The sequence below is a fragment of the Salmo salar genome, chromosome ssa02 (assembly GCF_905237065.1).
Source record: "Salmo salar chromosome ssa02, Ssal_v3.1, whole genome shotgun sequence".
Lineage (NCBI taxonomy): Eukaryota > Metazoa > Chordata > Actinopteri > Salmoniformes > Salmonidae > Salmo > Salmo salar.
This window is the reverse complement of record NC_059443.1, coordinates 37,981,588-37,992,014: the sequence shown is the minus strand read 5'-3', so window position 1 is coordinate 37,992,014 and position 10,427 is coordinate 37,981,588. Positions and strand designations below refer to the sequence as shown.

The window sequence follows — 10,427 nt, the reverse complement described above, 5'->3', positions numbered from 1 at the left end:
GTTGATTATCGTCAAGTAAAAGTTGAGTATGTGTCACGGTTGTCGTAGGAAGAAGCGGACCAAAGTGCAGCGTGTGTGTTGTTCCACATTTTATTTACCCTATGAAAGTCCCATGTGGCTCAGTTGGTAGAGCATGGTGTTTGCAACGCCATGGTTGTGGGTTTGATTCCCACGGGGGACCAGTACGAAAAGAAAAAAAAGAATGTATGCATTCACTACTGTAAGTCGCTCTGGATAAGAGCGTCTGCTGAATGACTAAAAACGTAAATGTAAATGAAACTATGCAATACATAAACATGGACAAAACAACAAACCGTGATACAGCAGTGAAACATACACTACTCAAAAACAATCTCCCACAAACCCAGGTGGAAAAAAAAAATACCTACTTAAGTATGATCTCCAATTAGAAACAATGAGGATCAGCTGCCTCTAATTGGATATCATCCCAAACAAAACCCCAACATAGAAATACAAAACTAGAACCTGACAACATAGAAATAGAAGAAGAAAAAACTGTCATGCCCTGACCTACTCTACTACAGAAAATAACATCTTTCTATGGTCAGGACGTGACAGTATGTGCTATGCTATCAGCTGCAGTGATTATGACAATAAAGTATGGCGATGGAAAGTATGGAGGATGGAGAAACAGAACACACAATCACACTGTAAATACATGAATTGCCCATTCAGTTAGCACTGGAAAAGATGAAGAAATAACAAAGAACACAGTATAGTCATACTGCAAATACATCCAAAGACTTTGTAGAGGCTAACATGTTTTATAGGTCTATAGTGAGCTTTAAGATTGTCTCACTTTGGTCTGAAATACAGAGGGCAGAACAGTCCGCCCCAATACATTATGTGTTTCAGGTTGGTGTATGTCCCATTGTGGTGTATGTGAGTGCACAGGCAGCGCCACTGCGGCAGTTTCCATTTTGAAGTAGTCAATTTTCTACTACTTCTATGAGTTGGTAGACAAACTGAAAGGGTGCATACTGCCACCTAGTTTTTGCATCTCGGGTGTCCTCTGAAAACAAAGTTCACTATTACGTGTAACTCTCTGAGGTTGCCTTAAAGGTAAATTTCACTCAAAAACTAAATATTTTTGGGACTGTATCAACAGTGAATAATGAATAAAATACCAAAATAGTTTTTCTGAGTGAAATGTCCCTTCAATCCTCTGACTGGAAAGATATCAGTGAGTCACAGATCAGCCCAACTCTTTCAGTGGGTGTATTTCCTATGAAGTTCTCTAGAATACATTACAAAACTTAACCATACAGACAGAGACAGGAAATGATCATTTTCAGCACAGCTTGTTTTATCATTTTTGTCTGTGCTGATAAAGGTCTAATCAGACAATTATTGTGGTAAAAAGGAAAATGGCAAAGGTTTTGATTACCTCAAATTCAAAGAGAGATTTGTGGAACATTCTAAGTATTGCCCTCCTCGTCGCTGCAGGTGAGATTTTTGAACCTCAAACTTTTACCACCTTTTAAATGTTACGGCAAAATGGATTAAAGGTCCAATGCAGCTGTTTTTTAAATCTCAATATTAAATCATTTCTGGGCAACAATTAAGTAACTGACTGTGATTTCTTTTTCAAAAAGTAACTTCTTAGCAAAGAGCAATTTTTCAATAATTTTGCTAGGAGTGTCTGGGAGTGGACTGAGTATGGAGGGGAGAACTGAAAACTAGCTATTATTGGCAGAAGTTTGGATCTCTCTTTCTTTTTTGGTCTATTAACTAATTGATCGCATGTTGATGTCACCAGGCAGGCCAAAACTCCATCTGACCAAAACAGGCAGACATTTTCAAGCAGCTCTTACACAAAAAGGGCATTATCATCATTTTCACAATTTCACAGTATTATTCCTACTTCATAGTGTGGAAATGTATATGAAACCATGTTTTTGACTGCACTGGACCTTTTAATGTTTGAAATAATTCTGACTCCTTAATTATTACTAAACCATTATAAGCACGTAGCCACAAACTGTATATTAAGAATAAACTATGTTAAGTCTGTCATGAGTAAATATCATGGCTAGTTACAGGTACAGTCATATCTGAAAATATTGGCACCCTTGATAAAGATCAGCAAAAAAAAGACTATCAAATAAATAATACAAATACTGAACCGCAAGCGGCCTTTTGGACCGCTTGCCGTGCGGTAGCAGAGAGAAAAGTCTAAGCCTTGGTGACTGGAAATTGACATTTTGGGGGTTTTCCTCTGACACCGCCTAGTATATAGGCCCTGGAGGGCAGGAAGCTTGGTCCCAGTGATGTATTGGGTCGTACGCACTAGCCTTTGTAGCGCCTTACGGTCAGATGCCAAGCATTTGCCATACCAGGCGTTGATGTAACCAGTCAGGATACTCTCGATGGTGCAGCTGTAGAACTTTTTTAAGATCTGGGGACCCATGCCAAATCTTTTCAGTCTCCTGAAGGGGAAAAGGTGTTGTCGTGCCCTCTTCCCAACTCTCTCAGTGTGTTTGTACCATGATAGTTTGTTAGTGATGTGGACACCAAAGAACTTGAAACTCTCGACCCGCTCCACTATAGCCACGTCGATATTAATGGAGGCCTGTTCAGCCCTCCTTTTCTCGTAGTCCATGATCATCTCCTTTGTCTTGCTCACATTGAGGGAGAGGTTGCTGTCCCCCCACCACACTGCCAGGTAGCTGACCTCCTCCTTTTAGGCTGTCTCAGCGTTGTGTCATCAGCAAACTTAATGATGGTGTTGGAGTCGTGCTTGGCCACACAGTCGTGAGTGAACAGGGAGTACAGGAGGGGACTAAGCACGCACCTCTGAGGGTCCCCGGTAGTGAGGATCAGCGTGGCAGATGTGTTGTTGCCCATCCTTACCACCTGGGGGCGGCCCGTAAGGAAGTTCAGGATCCAGTTGCAGAGGGAGGTGTTTAATCCCAGGGTCCTTAACTTAGTGATGAGCTTTGGGCACTATGGTGTTGAATGCTGAGCTGCAGTCAATGAACAGCATTCTCACATACATGTTCCTTTTGTCCAGGTGGGAAAGGGCAGTGTGGAGTGCGATTGAGATTGTGTCATCTGTGGATCTGTTGGGGCGGTATGCGAATTTGAGTGGGTCTAGGTTTTCCTGGATGATGCCGTTGACGTGAGCCATGACCAGCCTTTCAAAGCACTTCATGGCTACCAACATCAATCAGTAGCTAGCAGCATACCACCCTGCATCCCACTGCTGGCTTGCTTCTGAAGCTGAGCAGTGTTGGTCCTGGTAGGTCCTTGGATGGGAGACCAGATGTTGCTGGAAGTGATGCGTGAGGGCCAGTAGGAGGCACCCTTTCCTCTGGTCTAAAAACAAATATCCCAGGGCAGTGATTGGGGAGATTGCCCTGTGTAGGGGCTGTCTTTCGGAAGGACGTTAAATGGGTGTCCTGACTCTCTGTGGTCACTAAAGATTCAATGGCACTTTTTGTAAGAGTAGGGGTGTTAACCCTGGTGTCCTGGCTTAAATTCTCAATCTTGCCCTCATATCTCCATGGTCACCTAACAATCCCCAGTTTACAATTGGCTCATCTCCCATGTAACTATTCCCCAGGTTGTTGCTGTAAATGGGAATGTGTTCTCAGTCAACTTACCTGGTAAAATGTAAAGAGTGCTATGGTGGTAGTGATTTAGGCAGGTTAACTTTGCATTCTTGGGCACAGGGACTATGGTGGTCTGCTTGCAATATGTAGCTATTACAGACTTGGTCAGGGAGAGGTTGAAAATATCAGTGAAGACAGTTGGTCTGTGCATGCTTTGAGTACACGCCCTGGTAATCTGTCTTCCCCTTCAGTCTTGTGAATGTTGACCTGTTTAAAGGTCTTGCTCACGTCAGCTACGGAAAGTGTGATCACACAGTTGTCTGGAACAGCTGGTGCTCTCATACATGCTTCAGTGTTGCTTGCCTCGAAGCGAACATAGAAGGCATTTAGCTCGTCTGGTAGGCTTGCGTCACTGGGCAGCTCGCGTCTGGGTTTCCCTTTGTAGTTCGTAATAGTTTGCAAGCCCTGCCACATCCAACGAGCGCCGGTGTAGTAGGATTCAATCTTAATCCTGTATCGACTCTTTGTTTGTTTGATGGTTCATCTGAGGGCATAGCGGGATTTCTTGTTGGCGTCTGGATTAGTGTCCCGCTCCTTGAAAATCGGCAGCTCTAGCCTTTAGCTCGAATCGGATGTTGCCTGTAATCCATGGCTTCTGGTTGGGATATGTACGTACGGTCACTGTGGGGACAACGTCCTCAATGCACTTATTGATGAAGCCGGTGACTGAGGTGGTATACTCCTCAATGCCATTGGATGAATCACGGAACATATTCCTGTCTGTACTAGCAAAACAGTCCTGTAGGGTAGCAGCCGCGTCATCTGACTACTTCTGTATTGAGCGAGTCACTGTACTTCCTGCTTTAGTTTTTGCTTGCTGGTAATTATGGTCAGATTTGCCAAATGGAGGGCGACGGAGAGTTTTGTATGCATCTCTGTGTGTGGAGTAAAGGTGGTCTAGAGTATGGTTGCACATGTGACATGCTGGTAGAAATTAAATTAGGTAAAACGGATTTAAGTTTCCCTGCATTAATGTCCCCGGCCAGTAGGAGCGGCGCTTCTGAATGAGCATTTTTAAAATTTGCTTATGGCCTTATACAGCTCGTTGAGTGTGGTCTTAGTTCCATTATCGGTTTGTCGTGGTAAATAGACGGCTACGAATAATATACATAGTGTGGTCTACAGCTTATCAGGAGGTACTCTACCCCAGGTGAGCAATACCTTGAGACTTCTTTAATATTAGACATCGCCCACCAGCTGTTATTGACAAATACACACCCCGCCCCTCGTCTTACTAGTCGTAACTGCTCTATCCTGCAGATGCATGGAAAACCCAGCCAGCTCTTTATCATCCGTGTCGACGTTCAGCCACGACTTGGTGAAATTTAAGATATGACCGTTTTTAATGTCCCGTTGTTAGAATAGTCGAGCGTAGATCATCCAGTTTGTTTTCCAGTGATTGCACATTGGCCAATAGATCCGATGGTAGTGGCGATTTACTTACTCGCCTACAAATCCTCACAAGGCAACCCGATATTTAAGTGCCTTTGAAAGGGGTGTGGTAGTAGGTGCCAGGCGCATCGGTTTGTGTAAAGAACAGCAACGCTGCAGGATTTTTCCTTGCTCAACAGTTTCCCATGTGTATCAAGAATGGTCCACCACCCAAAGGACATCCAGACAACTTGACACAACTGTGGGAAGGATTGGAGTCAAGCATCCCTGTGGAACACTTTCGACACCTTGTAGAGTCCTTGCCCCTACGAATTGAGCCTGTTCTGAGGAAACTCAATATTAGGAAGGTGTTCCTAATGTTTGGTATACTCAGTGTATATAGTGTCCTTTGCTTAGTTGGTAGAGCATGGCGCTTATAACTCCAGCGTATTGTGTTTGATTCCCAGGAACACCCTTCCATAAAATATATGCATGCATGACTGTAAGTCGCTTTGTATAAAGCATCTGCTAAATAGCATAATTAATATATTGTATGCTCCTACATTTTTTTAATTATGTTATTTTATACTAATACAATTGCTCAGAGAAAGAGATTTTGTTTAACAAAATGTTATCTATATTAACATCAGACTTTAAAAAATAATTAATTTCAGTTTAAAGTGGATCGGACAGCGTTTTAACCTGTTGGGGCTACAGGTTAGCAATGAACCCCGAGTCGGGATTGCTAACAAGGCTGGAAATTCAAAACATCAAAAATCTAATAATTTCAATTTCTCAAACAATCAACTATTTTACACAATTTAAAAGATAAACATCTCCTTAATCTAACCACATTGTTCGATTTTCAAAGAGGCTTTACGGCAAAAGCATAAAGTTAGATTATGTTAGGACAGTACATAGCCACAAAAGTACAAACATCCATTTTCAATTCAAGGTCAGGCGTCACCAAAAGCAGAAACCAGCTAGAATTATGCACTAACCTTTGTCAATCTCCATCAGATGACACTCCTAGGACATTATGTTATACAATACATGCATTTTTTGTTCCATCAAGTTCATATTTATATCCAAAAACAGCATTTTACAGTAGCGTGAAATTCAGATTTTTTCTTCTCTGAAATGCTTCCGGTGAACATAACAAAATTACTATTCGAAAACATTGGTAAATTATAATATTGTCATTCAAAGAATAATATATTATCATCTCGTAATTGCTACCGAATGGCCAGATCTCAAAATAACTTTACTGGGAAATCACATTTTGCAATAAACGGGGTGCTATGCTAAGAACAATAAGCTATGCTATACAGTTAGCATCATCTAATATCGATAATAACATTGTAAATATCCCCTTACCTTTGATTATCTCCATCAGAAGGCACTGCCAGGAATCCCAGGTCCGGAACAAATGTGGTTTCTTTTGACAAAGTTCATAATTTATGTCCAAATAACACCAAGTAGTTAGCGTTCATTATGCTCCCACAAAACGTGGTGGGGGGGTGTAAAATCACGCCGAAAAGCTAAAAAAAACTAGTAAATAATCTATTTACGTTCGTTCAAACATGTCAAACGTTGTTTAGCATTAATCTTTTGGTCCATTTTTAACGTTAAACATCAGTAATATTTTCACACAACCTATCCTATGTCTAGATAAACAATAATGACAAACTCACGCTTCTCAGATTTATGCGCAGGCGCAAAGAAATGAAGTGACGACATGTCAACTTCCTTGCATTCTAATTTGCTCTCTGTTTATCATAGACGCTTCAAACAACTTTATAAAGATCGTTGACATCTAGTGGAAGCCGTAGGTGTTGCGAAATGAATCCTTTCTCACTATGGTATCTATAAAAAAATGACACTAAATAGTACAGTCACAAAATTCACATTTTTTTAAATCTATTTTTCACAGGTTTTTGCCTGCAATATGAGTTTTGTTATACTTACAGACACCATTCAAACTGTTTTAGAAAATTCAGAGTGTTTTCTATCCGAATGTGTTAATAATATGCATATCCTAGCTTCTGAGTTGGTGTAGGAGGCAGTTAAAAATGGGCACATATTTTTTTCAAAATTTCTCAATACTGCCCCCGAGCCCAACAAAATGTTATCTATATTAACATCAGACTTTAAAAAATAATTAATTTCAGTTTAAAGTGGATCGGACAGCGTTTTAACTACTTTGCAAACTCTATGCGAAGGAGATGTGTCACGCTGCGTGATGCAAATGGTGGTCACATTAGATACTGACTGGTTTTCTGATCCATGGGAAAAAGGTATATGTGACCAACAAATGATTGTTGGTCACAAAATCTCAGAATATCTGTATTCCCAGTCATGTGAAATCCATAGATTAGGGCCTAATGAATGTATTGACTGATTTCTATCTATGAACTGTAACTCAGTAAAATCTTTGAAATTGTTGCATGTCACGTTTATATTTTTGTTCAGTATAATTCACCAATACATTTCTTGGTAGTCCAAAAAAATGTTGCTATCAGGTTGTAAATCACAACTGGCTTGGTACATTGTTTGCTGCCTCCAACTGTTCGGGATATACTGTTTCAGTTTCAATTACTCAAATCTTTTGAACAAAAACGGACTACTGTAACTAAGGCTGGGAATGTCAATATAATCAAACGAGTAAGGGCAATGATGACAAGTCAGTCAAAAGGTGGCTAATAGGCTAGCGCACAGGTGTCGAACACAAGGCCCACGGGCTGAATAGGACACACAAGCCAGAATGAATGAGTTAACAGTTGAGTTATCTACTTTATGAAATTACAGCCAGATGCGCTTGCATTGGTAAATTCACAGCGTTCAGCGGAGGGAAGGTTTACAGACACATGCCACAATCCTAGCTCGGCTACTAAAATGTTGCAGTCTGGTTTCGTGGTTTTTAAAGCTTGATATTGAATACCTAAAAAACTAAACCTGCAACAAAACACCATGCAAAGTAGAATCACATAGGCCTATTACAGCAACATTTGAGCAGTAACCTAGGCTGGCTACTAAACTACAATACATTTTGAGTGCACCATACAGAAATGCTGCATTATAGCAAAACGCAATACGCACAAATTATTATACACACCTTTTCTTAGATTGTTTTTATTACTTGTTAAATAAAATATTTTTCTCAGAGAAATTGAATTAGAATGAAATAATATAATTTTCCAATTTTTTGGAGCATACAATAAATCTCAATATTTGTATGATTTATTTGATGCAGTCTTTTTTGCTCATCTTTATCAAGGCTGCCAATAAATTTAGACTCATCATAGAGCCTCCATATACACTTTCTTTCACAGGAGCCTGGGCCCAGACAGTTACCCAGAAACCTGATGAGGTTGTGTATAAACTGGCTCAGAATGCCTCAATGGACTGCCAGTTCATCCACACTCCAGAGCAGCAGGTGGCAAAGAATCCCATTCTCTACTGGCATAAAATTACAAGTTTGACCCAAATGACAAGACTGTGGCCTGACCCAGAGTCACCGTACAAGGATCGTGTGGATGTTCTGGACAGTGACCGCAACTCACCGAACAGATCTGTACTTCTGAAGAATGTCCAGTGGGAAGATAGCACTGGAAAGTATGAGTGTAAACTTTCTTATAGGGCTGCCAAACAAGATAAGAGGACGAAAGGGAGCGGCGTTAAGCTATTGATACATGGTAATAAAACAATTTCTATGCTTTTGCCATGTTGTCCACTAATTGCAGTTTTTCATTTCCTATACCAGACCATGTTATGATACAAATGTGTGTGTCTTTCTGTATGTCTAAAACAGATTCGATGTTCTTTGGGCTTGAGAATGAGACCCAACTCATGTGTGCTGTGAATGTTTCCCGGGATGATGGGTTTGTCTTATCCTTGCTACAAGACGGATCTAAAGTATTCCAAAAGACCATTGATCCTCTTCACCCCAGCATGTCACTGCCTGTTACCCTGTCTGTGATCCTCCCCTTGGAGAAGGGCAAGAACTATGAGTGTCAAATCCACCTGGGCTCCACCATGATAATGAGCCAGCCCTTCCAACAGCCGCTTGAGACGCCAGGTAGTGTTTTCTCATTACATACCTTACAGTTACAGTGTGTCACATCTACTGAAGACTGCCAAGTCGACTTATATCCAGGTTTATCATACAGTATATAGCCATTTGTGTCGGTGCATAGCAATGAAATGTAGCTTTCTCTCCGTATCTGCAATACCACTCAATGACTGACGCCACCCTATGTCTGCTCCTCTTGTGTTTTTCAGCATTAGAGAAGGTGCTTCCTGAACCAGCTTTCCTGTTCGTGGCCATCCTCCTGGTCCCCATCACCGTGCTTCTGGCTCTGCTCACAGCCCTTCTTGTCTTACGCAGATAAGACAGGAGATAGTAAGACTGCTTAGGCCAAATATACAGTGCATTTAGTATTCAGAACCTTTGACCTTGTCACGTCCTGACCATTAAAAGGGGTTATTTGTTATAGTAGTTTGGTCAGGGCGTGGCAGGGGGTGTTTGTTTTGTGTGTTTTGGGGTTTGATGTATGTTCTATATTTTATATTTCTATGTTCATTCTATGTTCCCTATCTATGTTTTGTGTTTCTGTGTTTTGGCCTGGTATGGCTCTCAATCAGGGACAACTTCATTGTCGCTGATTGGGAACCATACTTAGGTAGCCCTTTTTCCACCTGTCTGGTGTGGGAAGTTGTCTTTGCGTTGCATGTGTTTGCACGCATAGCTTTTCCTTCGTTGTATTGTTTATTGTTTTGCTGATTCACGTTTAAAATAAAGAAAGATGAACCCAACTGTCACGACAGTGACGGATGGTGGCGCCCCTCCTCGGCCGGGCGGAGCTCGGCGGTCGTCGTCGCCGGCCTACTAGCTACCATCGATCCCTTTTTGTTTCACTTTCGTTTGGTTAGGTCTAGGTAGGCACGCACCTGTTTTGGGTTAGTCATTAGTAAGGGGGGGTTATTTAGGTTAGCGTAGGATGTATGTGGTTGTACGTGATTGTGTTGCTTGTCCGGGTTTTTTGTGTTCGAAAAGAACGTGTACTGAGTTTTTCCTTCTGCCAGTGGTTTATTTTGTTTGTGTACACCACCGCAGAATCTTTCAGGGCTGCGCCCCTATACTTTGTCGACCACGTACAGTGCTTCCAATAAAGAAGTGTGGTCACGAACTCTCTCTGTCTCCTGCGCCTGACTCTACCTCTCCTGTTCCTCGAGCCAGCCCGTGACACCAACTCACGCTGCGTTACTTACCTTTTCCACAGCCTTATTCTATAATGCATTAGATTAAAAAAAATACTCATCAATCTACACACAATACCCCATAATGACAAAGTGAAAAAAATTTTTTTTGCAAATGTATAAAAATAAAAAAACGAAATATTACATTTACATAACAATTCA

At 41.3% G+C, this 10,427-nt stretch overlaps 1 protein-coding gene across 2 annotated transcripts; it reads left to right on the top strand.

Annotated features, from left to right (window-relative positions):
* Nucleotides 1-1,258: 1,258 nt before the first annotated feature.
* LOC106582443 (uncharacterized) lies at nt 1,259-10,195 on the top strand. 2 transcript variants are annotated; one of them, XM_014165570.2, is made up of 4 exons: nt 1,259-1,467; nt 8,339-8,701; nt 8,818-9,084; nt 9,288-10,195. In XM_014165570.2, exons 1-4 carry the CDS (start codon nt 1,389-1,391, stop codon nt 9,395-9,397), a joined length of 819 nt encoding a protein of 272 aa, XP_014021045.2. In that variant the 5' UTR covers nt 1,259-1,388; the 3' UTR covers nt 9,398-10,195. The 2 variants fall into 2 exon arrangements, with proteins under 2 accessions (XP_014021045.2, XP_014021036.2); XM_014165561.2 differs by having other exon boundaries at nt 8,818-9,087.
* Nucleotides 10,196-10,427: the final 232 nt, after the last annotated feature.

Coding starts and splice junctions, on each gene's coding strand:
- LOC106582443 (XM_014165561.2), top strand. CDS start 1,389: ATGGCAAAGGTTTTGATTACCTCAAATTCAAAGAGAGATTTGTGGAAC. Junction 1,468..8,338: donor TGCCCTCCTCGTCGCTGCAG/GTGAGATTTTTG, acceptor TTTCTTTCACAG/GAGCCTGGGCCCAGACAGTT. Junction 8,702..8,817: donor CGTTAAGCTATTGATACATG/GTAATAAAACAA, acceptor TGTCTAAAACAG/ATTCGATGTTCTTTGGGCTT.